Source organism: Dipteris shenzhenensis, chromosome 20 (genome assembly GCF_047967505.1).
Source record: "Dipteris shenzhenensis isolate YYH24624 ecotype China chromosome 20, Dip_SZ_1.0, whole genome shotgun sequence".
In the NCBI taxonomy this organism is placed as follows: domain Eukaryota; kingdom Viridiplantae; phylum Streptophyta; class Polypodiopsida; order Gleicheniales; family Dipteridaceae; genus Dipteris; species Dipteris shenzhenensis.
In genome coordinates this window covers 38,708,782-38,729,526 of record NC_141615.1, presented here as the reverse complement: position 1 = coordinate 38,729,526, position 20,745 = coordinate 38,708,782, and the positions used below count along the sequence as shown (strand labels likewise).

The window sequence follows — 20,745 nt, the reverse complement described above, 5'->3', positions numbered from 1 at the left end:
TCCTAGATTATGGTTAGTCCCAAAATCTTGGTGGAACTTCACACCAAATTTTCCTAGTCATTGTTCTTAGTCTTGGTCTCATGAACCCTCTTGGTCTTGTATACACGTTAATATATATTCTTCCTTTCACGTCCTATTTAGCTGCCCATTCACCTATATTGGAGCTCTAGAGACACATAATGGTTCATGCTCCTATATTGCTCTAGGGGAAACGGAAACGGGAACGGAAATGGAAACGAAAACGTTTCGGGATTTCTGGGAGGGCTGAAACGGGGAAACGCCACGTCAACAAGGGGGTTTTTAGAAAAGGGGGTTTTGAGATGAGAACATACACATTTAGAATGCTACATCCTAGAGCCTAGCAGATTTCATGTCATTTTGGAGACCTAGCAGCTTGTGTTGTCTGAAACGGCCCGTTTCAAGGCTTTGAAACGCGTTTCAGACTGGCTGAAACGTTTCAGCCAGCCGTTTCAAGGTCTTGAAACGTTTCAGCCAGCCGTTTCAGGGTCCTGAAACGTTTCAGAATCTAGGGCTTCTCTGAAACGGCGTTTCAGGTCTGGCAGGGCTCTGAAACGCGTTTCAGCGTAACTGTGATGTGAACTACATACAATTTTTCATCCATTATTTTTTCTTTCCAATCACAACCAAAGAAAATACTTTGGATATTTATTGGCTTCTTTGTTGAGCTATGAATGTTAATTAACCATTATCCTTATATAATTCTAGGCCAAGGTTATGAGTCAAATTTCCACCAGAACACATAAGAGGTTGTCCCATCACCTATATTGGAGCTCTAGAGACACATGATGGTCAATGCTATGTGAACTACATACAATTTTTCATCCATTATTTTTTCCTTCCAATCACAATCAAAGAAAATACTTTGGATATTTATTGGCTTCTTTGTTGAGCTATGAATGTTAATTAACCATTATCCTTATATAATTCTAGGCCAAGGTTATGAGTCAAATTTCCACCAGAACACGTAAGAGGTTGTCCCATCTAGAATTATGCATCTTTTCACTTGCTTTACAAAAAAATGATTGACATATCTACACTCATGCATCTTGTCAATATGCAACCATACTTTCTAAGACGAAGCTATACAAAATACACAAAAAATTTGCACAAGCTCATTGTAATTTCCAACTGAATGAGCACCTGATGTGCATAGATCGTGTCGTAAACCAATGTCCAACAAATACCAGAAAGATAGAGGGGTGCAACCACATATGGGTCAATGCTCCCGTGAACTGCCGCCCAGCCTAGCAAGGCACCCCAATTGAAAGTCAATCCAAGGTATGCTTGAGGCTGCAAAACAAAATCCCCTTAATCATCATCCCAAATAGCAAGGATATAGTACAAAAGTGCAACTCTCTCTCTCTCTCTCTCTCTCTCTCTCTCTATCTTTTTTTTCTCTTTTTCTTTTTTTTTTCTTTTTTTTTTGCACTCCTACAACCACCCATCTACAAAAGCAACAGCAATATAACCCGAAAAGACCCCCTCATGCATTTAGGGGAGGATATAGCCAGGTTCTCTAAAGATAGTACAATTATTCTAGCAAGGGATTTCAATGCACGAACAGCATCAATGCAAGGAGCCATAACAATGGAAGGGAGAGACTCCATATGGATGGATGAAGAGAAAGAAGATAATGAAGAAAGAAGAGGCTGGAAAAGGACATCAAATGATACCAAAGAGATCACTCATATGGGAAGGCAACTCCTCACATTGTGTAGAAGGTTTGGGCTGCAAATATGTAATGGTCAAACAAAATTTCAAAACACGGGAGGATACACATGCAAGGTAGCCCAAGGATCAAGTGTAGTTGATTATGTGATCACAAACTCACATGCTTTTAAGCACATGATTGAATACATCAAAATTGAGTCTCTTGAGACAGACCATACAGCAATGTCTACAGGCATAATGGGGACACGCAATGCTGTGAAAAACAGAAAACTATGACACATCCCAAGTTAAGAATGAACTACAAAACAGTGCATATATATGGCAGGGAGATAGAGGTGGCAATGGCACAAGGGCAAATGCATTCAACGTGTCAAGAAATGAGCAAATAAATAGCAGATATTCTGCTGTCGACAGCCCAAAAATGCCTTCACTAAAAGCAAGGGGAGAAGTACGGGGATGCCATGTAATCACTTGTATGACCAGGATTGTAAGGATGCAAATAGAGCCTGGAAAACAGCCAACACAACAAAGAAGCATAAAAGAAAGGAAAGAAAGAAAGATATATTAAAGTCCTTGGGAGGCCTATGGGACAGAGTACAGCAAATGGAAAAGAAACTCATACAAGACACGAAGGGTGCGCTAGGGCCCCTGTTGAGTGCTATGCTAAGCTAATCTTATATAGATCAAAATCTCAAAAACAAAATCTAGTAGCCGAAACCCAGCACTGTGGTAGCTCTCCGGTGAACTGCAAAGATATCCCCAATATTTGCGTCTATCGAGCTGTCTCCTGTGTGGCGGAGGGCATGGTCTCCTCAATCTCTGTATCTGAAGAGCAATATCAAATGTGACACCTCGTCTCAAGCAGTCTCCTCCAAGGAGGGCAGAGATAGGTCGGACCTCGATCGTGCGTGCTCTGATCGCTCTCTGTGTCATGTGTGGGATCTGCATCCCTCGCTTGGCCGTACTGTATCACCCCTCTCTGATGATCCATGCTGCTCGCATGTCTGCTAGCTCCTCTCCTCCTCCACCCCTCTATGGCTAGGAGCCAACCCGAATGTATAGAAGTCTATGACATGTTGCTGTGATTGGTCTGCCTAATCATCCTGTGGTGCTGTCAATGCATGTTGCTAGCTGATCTGTCATAGTAGCGCCTCTCTGTGTCATCGCATCTCGATCAAATAAAGTCAAATACAAACCTGGTCATGAAAGTGGACCAGTCAGAAAAGTGAACCAAAGCCATGCCCCTCCTAAAAGAGGCAGTGATAACATCCCCGGATCTCATAATAGGATCGGTAGACACATAAGAATTGCTCCTTTATCTCAATTGGCTCCAATGTGCATAATCTGCAAATCCATTGCTCTCTAAGTATGCCTGCAACTCTCCCTGCCTTGATCCCCAACTGATGTGACGAGACCCCCATCTGTGATCAATAGCAATCCTCAATGCTTATGAGACCCCTCTGTCCTCAAGGTACTGGGGTCTAATGATGAGTCTATCCTTCAATACTCTCAAGAAATGATCGCGATAAAACTGGATCTTGGTAGGAAACTCCTGGTCCCCTTCCCAAGTCCGGGATGTACCGTATGATACGGTAATCTCATCACGAGGGAGCGACTCATGTGGTGCATCCATGCTATACTGGAAGGGGGGCAGCCAATCCATTTGGATACCGTGTCTAGCAAACCATGTGGAGACGCGTGCATACCATGTATCAACCCCGCTCTCTGCTAGTCGCATGGAAGACTCTAGTGCCAATCTCGATCATCTCCCGTGAGGTAACTGTGGAGGTAAGTCACAGTCTGGAAGATGGCACCAACCTAAAGAGGTTTCATTGCGAACTCTGCTTGTACTATCTGATGTGGGACTGAGGGCTTGCTCCGAATGATCCTAGAACCCATAAGCACCCATAGCTGCTCAAATCTCTTCCACTCTGTTGCCGAGGGGTAGCTCCCCCAGAAAAATACTGCGTACATAGAAGTTAGTCTCACTAGGGTGTCGAAAAGCCACCCTTCATCGGTAGGTCCTGAAAGTGAGCCCCCTCTTTCTCTAGTCAGGCCAAGGTTCCCTATCCACATGTGAGTCGTGCTCCAGCTGCATGTGTCATCTTATAAATTGGCCCTGTGAAGACTGCTCCCAAGTATGTGTGCCAATGGCATTCTTACCACCAGAAGGCAAATCACACAACTCCCAAGTGTTATTCTGATGGATAGAATCCAATTCAGCTTGCATAGCTTGCAACCAACAATCATTCTGAAAGGCATCTTTATGGAATAATGGTTCATTGCATGCTGTAGCAACCAATGCATAAGCAACAAAACTAGCATGCTCTTTCCGGACAGGTGCTCTAGTATGGGCAGGCATAGGAGTATCGTGTTTGCTGTCTTTTGATGTGTCAAGGAGACAATGAGGGACCTTTTTGGGCTTTTAGATTTCAGCTCTTTCCTAATCAAGAGCTCTGTGCACATTGTCCTGATCAACCGGAGGCATATCAGGCTGAATGTCATGTTGCATATCTGGCTGCACATGTGGCTGCAAATGACCAACAGATGGAGGAGGTACAACCTCATATGGAAAATCATCATGAGCATCTGACTGAAACAAAGGCATCAAGCTGTCAAAGATATTTGGGGCATCAAAAACGGGCTGTTTTTTACAGTCCAGCAAAGGCACAGTGGAAGATTCGTCAAACACAACATCCTGACTGACAAAACACTTGCCTTGCAAGGCTGGTAGAGCTTATAGCCCTTGCTCTATGAGCTATACCCAGTAAAAAAGCACTTGATAGTTTATCATCCAACTTGGTGCGTGTCTGAGAAGGCACATGAGCATAGGCCAAGCATCCAAAAAAGCCCCAAAGTAGAGCAAAATTGTTGGCATGTTGGCAACAAAATTTACTGACCAAATGCTGTCCATTTGCCACCTCTACTCTTAGCCCATGATCAATCTCAGTAGCAATCAGTCCCACCTTCTGTAAGGTCTTAGAATTGATGAAACTATGAGTGCTACCGCTGTCCACAACTTACAAGCATGTGGGCTGAGTGTCATCGGATTGTATACCATGCATATTATGTTCATTAGCACCACCGGGATCAAAGGGGAAATCAGCCCCCTTATGGATCCAACATCTGGAGCTTCTTCCCCAACCTGTGCACCCTCTGAATCATCATGAGTGGCATCCAAAGTCTCAGAAGCATCCATTAAATCCTCATCATCTGATATCTCAATAATCATGCTGAGTTTTGCAGTACCACTGTTACGCATTTTGCAAACTTCCCGATGCTCAGGAGTCCACTTCTCACCACATTTAAAGCATAAGTTTGCCCGCTTTCTGCCGTCCATAATAGCCATGGTATGTTTTTCTAACTTTGATTTTTCATTTCCAACACTTGGCTTAGCTCCTGGCTTAGCATCAAATGATCCGTAAGGCTTAGCATATGGCATCCTACTGCCTGTAACGGTGGGAAACCTTAGAAAAGGTGCTGCTGCTGATTTTCTTTCATGCCAATCAATCACCTTAGGCTTCTTCTCAATCGCATTTGTATTCCCATAGGCGCTGCCCGCTATCATCTTATACTTGCTGGCATATTTGGGCTCAAATACCTCTGCCAATTGGGCTGCACGCTCAATTGTTTGAGGGTCACATCTCTAGCGAGAGAAGGACTCAATCCCTGGATGAAACGCACCAGCTTCCCTCTCTCAAATACGTCCTGTACAAACAAGGAGAGTCTCCAAAAAGGTTGCAAGTACTCTTGGACAGTGCCGGTCTACGATAATACATAGAATTCAGCTAGATATTGCTCCAGTATGAGTGGGGATACAAATGTGGAGATCATCAACTCCTTGAACTCTTTCCATGTGGCTGGCCTCTGAGGCGAGTCCCTCATATAACGCCACTAAGTATGTGCATAGTCTTGCATGAGCATACCCGCAAAGATTATACGATCCTCATCTTGCTTTGGGTACTTTGGTCCACTCTCTCGGTTGATCCACTTTCATGACCAGGTTTGTGTCGGCTTGTATCTGATTGAGATGTGGCAACATAGAGAGACCCTACTGAGATAGTTCAAACAGTGGTGGCAGTCACACAGAAGACTGAGATAGACCTAGCATAGAGACATGTCACAGGCTTCTATGCATTTGAGTCAGCCCCAAGACAAAGTGGATGAGCTTTGTAATACAAGGGCAAAGTGGGAAGAGACAACACGGAGATGCGGACCCAGAGACACAGTGACCACATGAAGTGTAGAGGTTGACCAGAGCACGTGCGATGGAGGTTCAGCCCATCTCAACATTACTCAGACGGTACTGGCACAGTCCAACTGTCACTCTCCATGTGGCTCATCAAATACAGATATCACAAAGAACACGGCCCCCACCGCAGCGTGAGATGACCCTACAGAGGAAGATACACAATTTCTTCACATCCCACCGAAGAGCCACTATGGCACCGGCATTTGTATTTGAATAGTAGTTTTGAGTTTCTTAGTATAGCACTTAGCAAGGGCCTTGGCAAGCACTTTGCCTCAGCCCATAGTGGCTTGTATGAGTTACTTTTCCTACTTGTGCCTTGTCTAATAGGCCCGTGATCTTCCAACTTCGTAAGCCACTCCATCCTATCTGGCGGAAAGCACCCTGGAGCATACAGGAAAGGGCATCCAAAAATTGTGTCTACACTGCCTGCGCTTCCCAGGATGCACAAGAGGGAGGCTGAGTGGAAGGAACCTCTGTACCACCAGTGGATGCAACCACTGTGGCACGCACTTGCTCATACTGAGCAGCCTCATCACTGTCATGCAATATATCACGAGGGGCACGCTTCAAAGTCATGGTGATTGGCCCTGGAGAGAGAGCTCGAATGTAGGCAAGGAGAAATGGATAGCAAATCCCTGCTGTAACGAGTACATGAGATAGTGTGTGGAAACACGACAAAGGTCAATGGAGCGGCTCGGAAGAAAGCTCGTCGAAGAAGCTAGCAGCAACCCGTTTCAAACCCAGGTCGCGCAGGAAGGGGACACCCTTTTTTTCGCATATCATCAGCCTAAGAGAGGTACAAAAGCAACCTATCTTCAGCCCCTCGGTTGAGCTAAGCCCTCGGCTCAGTCTGGAGTGTTAGAGATAGCAAGAGGGCCCCAGGTTCTTCACAGGCCATCATGGAGCCCCCAAAGGTGAAGACCATTGTTTCAACCCCACCCTCCCTACTCCGACATCGCCACAACACCCAGCCCATTGTCACGGGGACGTGAATTTCAATGTGCAACTAAACCCGTGGACATTTTGGCCGCGAGGGACTGGCCTAGAGGAAGCGCCAACTTCCTAGAAGTCCCTAGTCCAGTTCAAAGTGCACCCAGTAGGCCCAAATGCTAGGTCAACACAAGGCTAAGAGGGGCAAGGAAAACCAACGTTTCATTGGTTAGGAGGGTTAGGACTTTAATGCGGGGGCCAAACCAACTGTTTCATTGGTTTGGAGGGTTAGAGCATTAATGAGACGCCATGTGGCGATCCTCCATGCATGCTTCTTTCCCCCTTCACCCTTCTAGACGTTTTTGGAGGCAAAAACCATAGAGTACGGATTATCGCGTGTCACCACAATGTAAATATCCTAAGTCAAAGCACAGTTGAACATTTATTTGATCATAATTAAAGAATTTTCCATCTAGGTTAATTATGGTCAAAAGATTTCTTCTATTGGTCAAAGAATTGACTACGATCAAAGATACTTGACTTCGGTCAAGTAAGCCTGACTTCAGTCAGAAAGACTTGGTTTATACCAAGAAGGTTAACTGCGGTTAACCAAGATGTGCCAACTTCGGTTGGAGAGGTAGGAATTTTACAGGTACCTTGTAAAATTCAAGAATTATACGGCATTGGATGCCAAGTGGATGGATGAAGACATGTTGTTCGATCATCCACAGCTTTTGGATGTTTACAAGGAAGCTTTTCAGTTGAGGTCAACTAAATAGAAGCCGAGGGGATGTCACCACAATGTAAATATCCTAAGTCAAAGTACAGTTGACCATTTATTTGATCATAATTAAAGAGTTTTCCATCTAGGTTAATTATGGTCAAAAGAGTTCTTCTATTGGTCAAAGAATTGACTACGGTCAAAGATACTTGACTTCGATCAAGTAAGCCTGACTTCGATCAGGCAGACTTGGTTTATACCAAGAAGGTTAACTACGGTTAACCAAGATGTGCCAACATCGGTTGGAGAGTTGTGCCTAGATTGGTGTGAGAGGAACAGTGTTGAGTTTTTCTTCCTGCTTTGACTCACTTATGCAGTTTGTTGTTTGAAGTTCTCTCTGGGCCCTTCGGGTTGTGAAAAGACACTCAGTTACAAAGGGTGTGCCTGGGAAGGAGCCAAAGGAGTTTTTGTGTTGCTTTTTTTATGCCTTGAGGCCATTTGAGCATTTGTTTGAACTTGTGGAACGTCATGCCACTCACAGTTGGACACAGATGGTGGAAATGCCTTAGCCTTGCTGGGCCGTTGGGTGCTAGTGTGCACTGGAATTGGATGCAGGTTGTAGCCAATGATTGGCTTGCACAGTGGAAATTGCTAGTAAAGCAAAGTACAAGGGTGAGCCCTTGTGGGATGGAATCTCTCTCTCAAGTTTTTCTCTGAACCTACAAGTTGGTTGCTAGGTCTACGGCTGTGTGTCAGCTTTGGACAGCAAGGTTTCAGTGTATGGAATTCACTACATGGAGGATCTCCTTCTGTATTCTAGTCAACTATAATATCCACAGCTGGGCAGCAAAGGATTGGCACGGGTAATAGCCTAGCTAGAGGGGTGTGGGTGAGGCTAGTTGTTGGAAACAGCTCCGGGTTGTGTACAAACTTTCTGTGCCAGAGGGATTGTTGCTAGACAGTGCCTAGTTTGTTTACATGGATTCTTAGAGCAGATTGCCAAAGAAATTCTGCTGATTTGGATGTCAGCTTGCCAGAGAATTTGTTTTGCTTATGGTTGCTAGTTTGGCCATGGATTACACTTGGATATGTGCTGGATTTTTGGATGCCTTGTGCTATGGAATTATGTGTTGAGGTGGGATGCCTTTGTAAGCCAGGGATTGTTGGCTTGTGTTGCAGGTTGTTGAATGCCTGCCAGGATAAGATTCAGTTGGCTGGTTCTGGATAATTGCCAGGTAGTGACCATGTTATATTGTTTTTCTTTTGAATAAATTAAAGAAATACCGAAAGGGGCGCCAACGATTTTGGGGCTAATCTGGTGTTGCACTCAGGGGCAATCTAGCTCGTGAATATTGTTTCAATATGTGCTTGGCTTTCGTGGATCTATTTCTAAGTGGCTGTAATAAGTATTGAAGTGGCTGTAATTGAAATGTATGTGAGTTTTGTTATGGTTTACTTCCCTTTAGGAAACTGAAGCCAGTTTCAGTGGTTCCATTGCCAGGATATCACAGACTTTCTCAAGGGGGTGAGCTTGTGGTTGTTACTGGGGCAGCTAGATCAGGAATGATACAGCCTGAATTGTGCTTGGATGATGTTGGGATGACAAAGAACACCATCTTTCCCAAGAAGTGAGCATGTGGTTATGCTGGGAAGTCGTCCTATTTGCTGGAATGAAGCAATGGAATATTTACAGCCAAGAGAATTCAGCAAAGATGCTCTTTAGATGGTACCACGAATTGTGGGTCCTTTGGGATGGCCATAACATCGACAAGAACATACATGTCTGCATGATGGAATGCTTTTGTGTGTACTCATGATGTACCACTAGTTGTGGGTCCCTTGGGATGGCCATAAGAGAAGTTGATAGTGCATCTTGAGTAATGCTTGTTTGCACGCAGTGCATGCTTGTTTTTGCCCTTTGGAACTTTTGCTATAGGTTCTGATGGAACCAATCAAAAAGCTAGATGCAAACGGGGATGTTTGCAATGTTTCAAGAGGAGGGTATGTCACGGGGACGTCAATTTCATTGTGCAACTAAACCCGTGGACATTTTGGCCGCGAGGGACTAGCCTAGAGGAAGCACCAACTTCCTAGAAGTCCCTAGTTCAGTTCGAAGTGCACCCACTAGGCCCAAATGCTAGGTCAACGCAAGGCTAAGAGGGATCTAATTGTTGGGCCCAAGGAAAACCAAAGTTTCATTGGTTAGGAGGGTTAGGACTTTAATGTGTAGGGCAAACCAACTGTTCCATTGGTTTGGAGGGTTAGAGCATTAATGAGATGCCATGTGGCGATCCTCCATGCATGCTTCTTTCCCTTCACCCTTGTAGATGTTTTTGGAGGCAAAAACTAGAGTACGGATTATCACGCCTCTCTATCTATCTCACGTCACGCGTTTTAGGGTCTCCTTCTCTCTCTAGGTTGGCACACATCCAAGGCGCCTCCATGCTGCTGTACGGCCTTCATAAAACGCTGTACAGATTGCATAAGCCTGCTGTACAGACAGAATTCACGCTTCCCAAGGTTGCTCTCAAGCTGTACGGACAGTCCTTGCATGTATTTCGAGGCGCCAGCTGCTTGTACAGCTACTCCTGCATGTATTTCGAGGTTCTTTCTATGCTGTATGGTTCTACTTCCTGCATTTCGAGGCTGCTCCTCTGCTGCTCAGCACTTCACTGCTGCCCTGCAAGCATTCTACGCTGCCTTTCAGCTCCTCTCCTCTTCCCAGTTGCCAATTCTTGCTGCTGCTCTCTTACCCTGTGATTCTACTGCCCCCTGCAGGTGTTCCACCTTGAAACAGAGCACATGGGAGCTGGTTCAAGAGAATTTGTTTTGCTTATGGTTGCCAGTATGGCCATGGATTATGCATTTGGATATGTGGTGGATTTTGTGCTATGGAATTATGCGTTGAGGCTAACGACTGGAAAGCAAGAATCAAGATTCTTGTGCAAACAAATAAGTTGAGAGGCACCAAGGTATGGATATCAGAGGAGCTCACACGGATTCAGCTCAAGATGAAATCCACAAAACTGAACAAAGTGAAGGATGTTAAGCCAGGCAATCTCCAATTCTCTAGGACCAGATAAACAGGTACAAACACCACTGGTGCCTCTCCAAATCCTGTCAAAGAAACCCCGAATCGGAGGCAAAAACCACAACCAAAGAAATGTCAAAAGCCCCGGTGCAGAGGAGAAACAAAATAAAAAATTATTTAAAAAATGTTTTTTTTTCTGGTCTGACCAGATCTGGCCGACCAGATCTGGCTGACCAGATTGACCTGGTCGGTCAAATCTGACCAGGTCGGTCAACCTGCTGGTTGACCGACTTTTCTGCCCCTTCCTATTTAAAGGGGGGGGGGCTAGGTATTCAGATATAATCTCTCCTCCAGCTCCAGAGGTTCCTGCACACCCTGAGCTACTTCTGCCTCCTGGCTGCCTCCTCTGCTGCCTCAACTTCTGCCTCCTGGCTGCCTCCTCTGCTGTCCTCTTTTCTGCTCCAGATTTGCCCTCTTTTCTGCCCCAGATCTGCCCCTCCTTTCTGCTCAGATCTGTCCTCCTTTCTGCTCCAGATCTGTCCCCTTTCTAGCTCCAGATCTGCCTTCGTTTAGCTTCAGATCTGTCCCAACTTCTGCTCCAAGATCTGCCCTCAACTTCTGCTCCAGATCTACCTCCAACTTCCGCTCCAGATTCTGTTCTTTCTATTCCAAATCTGCAGCAACCCCTGCATCAGTTTGCTGTCTCAGATTTGGTTCAGTTCCAACTTGTGGAGCTAGTGCAGAAGTCCACTACAGTTGTCAGGACTGAAGTTTGTTTCCTCCAGAGCTTCTCTTCACTTGTACTAAGTTCCGTTTGTGATATATATATCTTCTTCAGCCATTGATTGTCTTCAGTATTGTTTTATTTGTCTCCAAGTATTTTCTTTATATGGTATCAGAGCCAGGTGTGCCAATCGACACCTGAGCCTTGATCTGGAAAGCTTGGAAGATAAATCATCACCTGAAGATGTCTTCTCCCTCTTCTCCGAAGCGATCTCAGCCTGAATCAACCTCTATTCAACCATCACCTTCGACATATGTCGAGAGAGAGTCTGCTAGGATTGAAGGTGATGAATACCTCTCCAAACTCTTTAAAGAATTTGCTGAATTCCAGAAATGGAAGGAACTTGAAGCAGGTACCCGCACACCTCGTGCCTCTACCTCTCCACGGTTCTCTCCAATACGTCAACAAGGACCTCTATTCAACTCAGAAGAAGCTGAGCAACATCTCAAGTTCGGTGCCAACGAAGAACAAGTATCCCCTGACGAAAGAGGACAGGCCGGCATGAGAACATTGGATTATTCGACAGTGCCTATTCCACAAGAATCAGTGCAAGGTATGATGCCCTATTCCCTTAGTGCAACTCCTTCTGTTATGCAAGGCATAGGAACAAGTAATCACGAGGACACAGATCCATACATGCATGTGAACACTCGCAGAAGAGAAGGGAGAAATGCGTCTGACAATGAGTTTGCTTTCGGTTCACATCCCTCCCTCTCTCCCTTCCCTCTCATCTCTTCCGCTGCCATCTTTCCTCCAGTGGTTTCTCATCCTCCTCCTTCTCCCATGCCACTGGATTCCTATAGTTTATTTCCCTCTATCTCTCCCGCTGCCTCTTTTTCACCTCTCATGTCTTATCCCGCCTCTCATATTCATCCCTCCCCCTCAGGACCTTTTTCAAATTCCTTTATTCCTCCGGTGATGCCACCTCTCCCTTCTTCTCACTCTGCTACTATTCCCAATTCTCTTCTGCCTCCACCGGTTGCTTCTCCCTATCATTCTATTTCTTCCCCTCACCCTGTCTCTGCAACAGCCAAACATGCTTTCACTGATATGACTCGTTTTAAAGGGTCTAATTATACCACATGGTCAAATCTTATGCGCCATGTGCTTGATTCTCAAGACCTATGGGAACTCGTTCAAGGTACCGAATCGCCACCTGATCCTCATGTTTATCCTCCTCAGGTAGTTCGTTCGTGGCGACATCGTAATGCCACTGCCATTGTTGAAATTATGCAAGGTCTTTTACCTGAATTTCACTCTCAATTACAGCATTTTGATCTTGCCTCTGAGCGATGGGCACATCTCACTGACCGCTATGCAGCTCGAGATCGTACTCGTCGCATCAATCTTGACCATGATCTCCAACAATTCCAGATTCTTGCTGACGATGATCTCAAGGTTAAACTAGCCGATTACCGGCGGTTAGTTGCTGAATTTGCCATAACTGGTCCTCCCAAATCCGAGGATGACCAAGTTACTTTCTTTTTAAATAAACTTCCGCCCAAGTATTTCAGTTTTATGCAACAAATCATTTCTCAACCTTCTCTTCCTACTTTTTATGAGTTTGAATGTCAACTTTTGCGTTATGCTCGTCTTTACTCTCAAGTCCACCAAAAACATAGCATTCCTGCTTCAGAGGGGGCTCTTCTCTCCGGGATTCCAAAAGATCAACCTAGCTCCGGAAAGCCCTCTCCTACTCCTAACCCCTCTAGTAGTAAACCCGCCTGACACTCCCTTCCCAAAAAGAATAGGTTTTGTCAGCATTGCCAGAGAGTTGGGCATATTGACGATGAATGTCGCTCCAAAGCCAAAGGCCTTCTTCCTCAGCCTCCCACCATGACTCCTCAACCACCCCGTTGGACTCCTCAGCTCCCTACCACGACTCCTCAACCACCCCGTTGGACTCCACAGCCCCCTACCACGACTCCTCAGCCACCTCGTTGGCGTCCTAGGGGTGGTCCTCCTCCTCCTCCTTCGAACACTGGTCTCTGGAGACCCCAGGGCCATGTCACTAATCACTTCACTCCTTCTCCTCCCTTTATAACTCCTGAAGGTCTGTCTGACTGGTCCACCGGAGATTCTCTAGACTTCACTTCTCAAGCCTTGATCCATATCACCGAGCTTGACTCCTCCTCTTCCTTATCTGGGTCAGCTTTTCATACTCTTTCATGTGACTCTAAATCTTCTTGGATTGTGGATAGTGGAGCCACTCATCATATGACCCCTCATCCTGATCTCTTCATTTCTCGCCAACCGGCAACAGGGGGAGTTCGTTGTGGCAATAACTCTGTTGCTACTATTCATGGTGTTGGTTCAATAACTTTTTATACTGACAAAGGTCCCAAACTTGCTCAATTGGATCAAGTGTTTTATGTGCCCCAATTAGGAGTCAATCTTCTTTCTGTTCATCAACTTTGCCTCCTTAGTCGCACAGTGCTATTTACAAAGATGCATGTTGACATCATAGATGAGTCCTCGGGACTCCTTCTAGCTCGAGGTGATGCTCAACCTAATGGTCTGTACTTTATAAATCAATTTCTTGCGACTCCCTCCCATTGCGGTTCTGAGTTTCATCGGCTTTACGGTAATGCTATCCTAAAAGATCCTACTGACACAGAACGATTATGGCATTATCGTCTGGGACATTTGTCCTATGACTCTTTATATGAAATGTCTCAGGATCATCTAGTTGATGGCCTGCCTAAATTATCGCGCGCTAAAGATATTTGTCATCCCTGTCAATTAGGTAAACAAAGCCGCACTCCTTTTCCTTCTCATTCCACTTCTCGCGCCAGTGAGATTTTGCGTCTAATTCATCTCGATATTAGTGGCAAATCTCCTGTTCCTTCCCTCAATGGTTCACATTATTTCTTCTTAATTGTGGATGATTACTCTCGCTATCAATGGGTGTTTTTCATGAAAGAGAAATCCGACACTTTTTCTTTCTTTGCTACTTGGGCTCGCTTGGTTATGAACCAAACAGGCAAGTCTATTGGGATTGCTCGTAGTGATAATGGTGGTGAATTCATTTCCCATGAATTCGCTCAATTCCTTCAAGAGCATGGTATCCAACGCCATCTTACATCTCCAAATTCGCCTTTCCAAAATGCTCGTGTCGAACGGCGACAACGTACTGTCATGAACATGGCCCGTTCCATGCTTCTTGCAGCCGAGTTGCCTGAACGTCTCTGGCCCGAAGCCGTCAATACTTCTGTCTATATCCTTAATCGCTGTCCTACTCAACCCATCCTGAACATGACGCCTTTTGAGGCCTTTTATGGCTATCGTCCTTCTATTTCTCATCTTCGAATCTTTGGTTGCCGCGCGTACACTCATACTCCCAATGATACTCGCGGTAAACTCGAACCTCGTGCTAAACTTTTTCTTCTAGTTGGCTACTCGGCAGAAGCCAAAGCTTATCGATTATTTGATCCTCGTACAAACAAAGTTTTGGTTCGCCGAGATGTGGTCTTCGATGAAAGAGCAGTGCTTAAAAATTCCTCTATTCTCTCTACTGATGACGTCTCCACTCCAGTTCCCTCCGACAATTCTCCACCCGAAATTCCTTCCTCTCCTCCCGAAACATCTCTCCCCCCACCCATTGCTTCTCCTCACGACCCACTGCCACGCTGGTATCGTCAAACTATGAAGGATTCCGGGATTATTCCTGTCGAACTTCCTCCTTCTGGTCCTCGCCGCTCTACTCGAATAACTTCTTCTACTGCCACTACCTCTTTTTTTACCACGGCCTATATCATACATTCTGAACCTGCCACTTGGCAGGAAGCAGTTAAAAATCCTGCGTGGCATCGTGCTATGGAACAGGAGCTTGAAAGTATTGATCGCAATCAGACCTGGATCTTGGTCAATCGACCCACTCACAAAAAGGTCATCGGAACCAAGTGGATCTTCCGAACAAAACTCAAAGCCGATGGCACCCTGGACAAATACAAAGCCCGCTTAGTAGTGCAAGGATTCCGCCAAAAACATGGTATCGATTATGAGGAAACCTTTGCCCCTACTGCTCGGTTAACTTCCTTTCGTCTTCTTCTTGCCTTAGCTGCTCATCACCACTGGACTATCTATCAAATGGATGTCAAGAGTGCCTTTCTCAATGGCTACCTTGATGAAGAAGTCTATGTGACTCCCCCACCAGGTTTTTCTCCTCCTGGCCATGAAAATAAGGTTTTCCGTCTCCGCAAAGCTCTTTATGGTCTCAAACAAGCACCTCGATCATGGTTCCACCGGATAGACACCTTCCTCAAAACTAATGGTTTTCATTCTACTCCCTTTGATCCAAATTTATATATCCATCATTCGTCAGAGGGGGTCTGCTTTATTTTACTCTATGTCGATGATCTTTTGCTTTTAGGCTCCACTCCCACTACACTTCAGTAAATTAAAACTCAACTCAGCATCACTTTTGAAATGACTGATCTTGGTCGGCTCTCCTATTTCTTAGGCATGGAAGTTGTACAACATTCTGGTGGTACTTTTGTTTCTCAACAGAAATATGCTCTTCAACTCCTTGATCAAATCATTCCTCATGAGCCTAAGCTGGCTGCCACTCCCTTAGATCCCACCGTAAAGCTCTCAAAAGACTTGGAGTCTCCTCCCTTCGATGAACATCTCTATCGCCAGGTTGTTGGCAAACTCCTCTGGCTCCTTCACACTCGTCCTGATCTTGCTTACTCCGTCTCTATTCTCAGTCAGTATTTTAATGAACCCAAGCTCACTCATTGGCATGCATGTATTCGTATCTTGCGGTTCATTCGTGGTACTTACTCTTATGGTTTACATTTCAGACCAGGACTAACCCTACAAGGATACACTGATTCCGACTGGGTTGGTGACCCGGACAATCATCGTTCTCATGGCGGCTATATTTTCTCGTTTGGCTCGGCACCTGTTTCTTGGTCTAGCCGTAAACAAGAGACTGTTGCTGGTTCTTCTACTGAGGCTGAATACCGGGCCTTGTATGATTGTACCACAGAGGCCATATATCTCCGACAGTTTTTGGCAGAATTGCACTTTCCTTGTACTGAACCCATGATCCTCTACGTCGACAACAAAAGTACCATTGCTCTCGCAGGCAATCCCATTTTTTCCAACCGCACCAAACATGTCGGTGTTCACTTTCATTTTACTCGCCAAGTGGAATTAGATACTATTCGGTTGATCTATGTTCCAGCTGCCGATAATCATGCTGATATTCTTACCAAGCCGGTTAATCGCCCTACTCTTGAGCATCTCTGCCCACGGTTAGGGATTGGTTTACCTCCTCCTCTTTAACAGTTTTTTTCTCTTTGTGTACTTAAGGAAGTGAACAAATCCCCTGCGAGGGCACTCCTTCAAGTCTTTCTTTTTTGTACCATCATCTGGGCATTTAGTGAAGATGAAAACCTACTCTGTAGGCATCTCCATCTAAATGAAAACCCAAAAAAAAAAAAAAAAAAAAAAGGCTGATGAAGATGATAGATCACTCATGGAACACCTCTTTGCTTCTCCTGTCTGCATTGGACATTGAGAGGGGGTGTTAAGCCAGGCAATCTCCAATTCTCCAGGACCAGATAAACAGGTACAAACACCACTGGTGCCTCTCCAAATCCTATCAAAGAAACCCCGAATCGGAGGCAAAAACCACAACCAAAGAAATGTCAAAAGCCCCGGTGCAGAGGAGAAACAAAATAAAAAATTATTTAAAAAATGTTTTTTTTTCTGGTCTGACCAGATCTGGCCGACCAGATCTGGCTGACCAGATTGACCTGGTCGGTCAAATCTGACCAGGTCGGTCAACCTGCTGGTTGACCGACTTTTCTGCCCCTTCCTATTTAAAGGGGGGGGGGCTAGGTATTCAGATATAATCTCTCCTCCAGCTCCAGAGGTTCCTGCACACCCTGAGCTACTTCTGCCTCCTGGCTGCCTCCTCTACTGCCTCAACTTCTGCCTCCTGGCTGCCTCCTCTGCTGTCCTCTTTTCTGCTCCAGATTTGCCCTCTTTTCTGCCCCAGATCTGCCCCTCCTTTCTGCTCAGATCTGTCCTCCTTTCTGCTCCAGATCTGTCCCCTTTTTAGCTCCAGATCTGCCTTCGTTTAGCTTCAGATCTGTCCCAACTTCTGCTCCAAGATCTGCCCTCAACTTCTGCTCCAGATCTACCTCCAACTTCCGCTCCAGATTCTGTTCTTTCTATTCCAAATCTGCAGCAACCCCTGCATCAGTTTGCTGTCTCAGATTTGGTTCAGTTCCAACTTGTGGAGCTAGTGCAGAAGTCCACTACAGTTGTCAGGACTGAAGTTTGTTTCCTCCAGAGCTTCTCTTCACTTGTACTAAGTTCCGTTTGTGATATATATATCTTCTTCAGCCATTGATTGTCTTCAGTATTGTTTTATTTGTCTCCAAGTATTTTCTTTATAAAGGACGCTCGCAAAGAAGGGTCTACAGAGATGGAAAAGCACTTATCGAAGATTTTGAATCCAAACTCAAGGACTCTCAACCTTAAACTGATGTAATACAGGCTGACTATCTCACCTAGTATAATGTAGCTTATCTATAATATATTTGGAAGTGGTATATGCACTCCCAAGAGACTCAGTCTATAACTGACGTTTGGTGTTTACCCTTTTGATGTGTGTGCTTTGTCTCATAGTCCCGCGAGGGCTTCTGAAAACGTTTCTCTCTCTCTCATGTATGCAATCCATTAAAAACTTCAGAACTCCAATGTAAGCAGGCATACCCAATATGTCCACCTCTTCATAAGAGGATATGTTCCCACCAGCAAAAGAGAGGATGCTCCAAGGATTTGACTGCATACACATAAAATGCACATCAGGTCTTATGTCCCGTCATTATGCTAGAATAATCCAATCTTACAAATTGAGAGTTTAATCGAAACAGAATCAACATACACAAATCAAGTTTTTCATTCCAGTACTTCAACAGGCAAGGACATAGGTCTGTATCCAGTCTTGTGCCCTTTTTTTCATTTTTGTTAACCCGTGCACTGACTCTATGCAATATAATCTCTGATCATTTAGATTCAAAACATATGTCTTTCCCTCTCATCACATTCTCAAAATTCCCATTTATCTTTGTCAAGATAAGTTGCCAGCAGAGGTATTCTTAGAATCTACACAGCAAAAGCGAACCATCAATGCAAAAACGGCCATGTTGCAAAAGAATTTCAGGGAGTTTCTACCTCAATACATCCATACCTTTGGACAACGTACCAAAGAAACATTCAGAACCAAGGCTTATTCTCTATTGAAAACACATCTTTCAATAGCAAAATAAAGAGCGGACTCTTCTCTGATATATTTTTTAGATTTTTGTATCGGAATCAAGGTTACCTTCTCTGTTTGAAACGTTTAACAAACGCCATAATAACAAACTCAGCAAGCACTGCGACAGCTCTAAAGCAAAAACTTAAGATAAAACCATAAAAGAGTAAGAAGCATCATTGAACAGACAGCTAGCTATAATTTTAGCAATAGAGGTATGTACGCTGTCCTGATGGTGAGCTAGGTTAAAAAGGCCATGCAGATATGGAAAAAGCAAGCAGAAGATCAGGATCCAAAATATAAATGAGGAGCCATGACTCGGGCTTCATTATTGCTTAGTCGGGGAGGTGGATTCTAGTGAAGAAACCTGAAGCCTAGCAGCAAAACTCTGAATGACTGGTTCCAGCAAAATCTATAGAAAATCGAGACAAAGTCAAAATCCCATTTACATCGTTGCTGACCTGAATTGGTTGAGCTGCAAAAGAATCCCTAGACCCAACAGGAGTTGCAAGCCGAGGAAAGTCAACCCTTGGAAAGGTGTTAGACATCCAGATGCAATTGGCCGTAGTTTTGTCCTTTCCACCTACAAATATATGAAGCCAAAGACTAAACCTTAAAGGCCCTTATGAGGAACCAAAATGAGCATGGAAATCAATCAACCCAAATGAGGACAATCGAGCTCAGCCCGTTTGAAATTTGTAATGTCACCTTGCGATCGATGTCTTGATCAAGGAGGTCATTCACTGTGCAACCTGCACCTCGCAACAGGACAGCACCCACACCAAACAAGGCAAGGATTTTGAAGTCTGGTAAGGTTCCCACTGGTGCTGCCAGAGCGATTGACCTAGAACAATAAAATTCGTTACTATCACATAAATCGCAATCCTCTTCCTGTAAAAAATCATTATGCTTGTATCTGGCAGAATTTTAATTTTCACGTTGGAAATTCAATCTTGCCATAGAAAATAGTAAATATTACTTTCTCGTGATAAGCGACACAGACACGAATTCTTTTCTTAAGAAGACATGAAGCAGTAAGAAAACATGTGTTAGGGATGGGCCAAGAAGTAAATAGCCTCTAACCACATGCAAGGCCACGCGAGGAGCCAAGTGCCAATGGGTTTGTCGAGTCGAGCCAAGAGTGCAAACGGTCTGAGGCGCTTGGGTAATACGGTATGAATCCATGAGTTATGAATAGTTAGCGTGCCGGCATTTTTCTTCCCTGTGCTATCCTGTGGTTTCTGGTCGTCTAGACCCAAAGACTTGTCCAACGTAGCATTGCTTTCTTGAGAAAACGAGGCTGTTTGCCCGATGCAGAGGCAAGGTTTAGCGGCAAACGGATGGAGAGCATTGAGCCGAGAAACCGCGCTAAAATTTGATGAAAGGTCAAGCAAAACCGGGGCAACAAGCAGTGCATTCGCTCGCAGAGGGTAAGCAAGTGCGTGGAACTCAAAATTTGAGAGTGAGGAAGACTCCCGCGAGGGCTCCCGGGTGCAAAGCACGGCGCCGCCAACTGATAGATGTGATGGGTGAGCCGCGTTCAACGAGCCAGGAGGAGAGGCGAAGGAAAATCCGTGTGTGAGATGATCGCGAGCTGGTTTTGGGAAACGGTGGTGCGAACGAGAAGAGGCAAAGCGAGCGAATGTGAATGAAGGGAAGCGAGGAGCCATGGCGGCAACTGCGAGCTCAGACGGGACGACCAACTGGAGAAGAAGATGGAAGATCCATGAATATACAAATGGCCTTGCACTAAAACACACACACACACACTTTTCTTTTTTGTTTTTTGAATGTGTATACACACACTTTTTTTTTTTTTTTGTGGGAATATACACACACACATATATATATATATGAGAGAGACAGAGAGAGAGAACACGGCGAAAGCGAGAGAGAAAGAGAGAGAGAAGAGAAAGAGAGTAGAGAGAGAGAGGGGGGAGGTGAGAGCCCCGTTCCCCACCACTCCTTTCCACACTTTGAACACACGTCGGATCGCCATTGAAGAACTAGTTGATGGAGACAAAGGAAGATCCTTGAATATACAAATCGCCTTCTCATT

At 45.0% G+C, this 20,745-nt stretch overlaps 1 protein-coding gene across 4 annotated transcripts in view; it reads right to left on the bottom strand.

Annotated features, from left to right (window-relative positions):
• PPT1 (polyprenyltransferase 1) overlaps nt 1-20,424 on the bottom strand; it is a 34,524-nt gene extending 14,100 nt beyond the window's left edge. For all 4 annotated transcript variants that reach the window (XR_015542892.1, XR_015542893.1, XR_015542894.1 and 1 more), the window contains exons 1-5: nt 19,770-20,424; nt 19,395-19,530; nt 19,148-19,269; nt 18,143-18,212; nt 1,162-1,311 (exon numbers count right to left, since the gene is read on the bottom strand). Coding sequence is in view for 1 of the 4 variants with exons in the window: in XM_087391540.1 (XP_087247666.1) it covers nt 1,162-1,311; nt 18,143-18,212; nt 19,148-19,269; nt 19,395-19,530; nt 19,770-20,356 (1,065 nt within the window). In the remaining 3 variants the exon portion in view is untranslated. The remainder of the gene's footprint in view (nt 1-1,161; nt 1,312-18,142; nt 18,213-19,147; nt 19,270-19,394; nt 19,531-19,769) is intronic.
• Nucleotides 20,425-20,745: the final 321 nt, after the last annotated feature.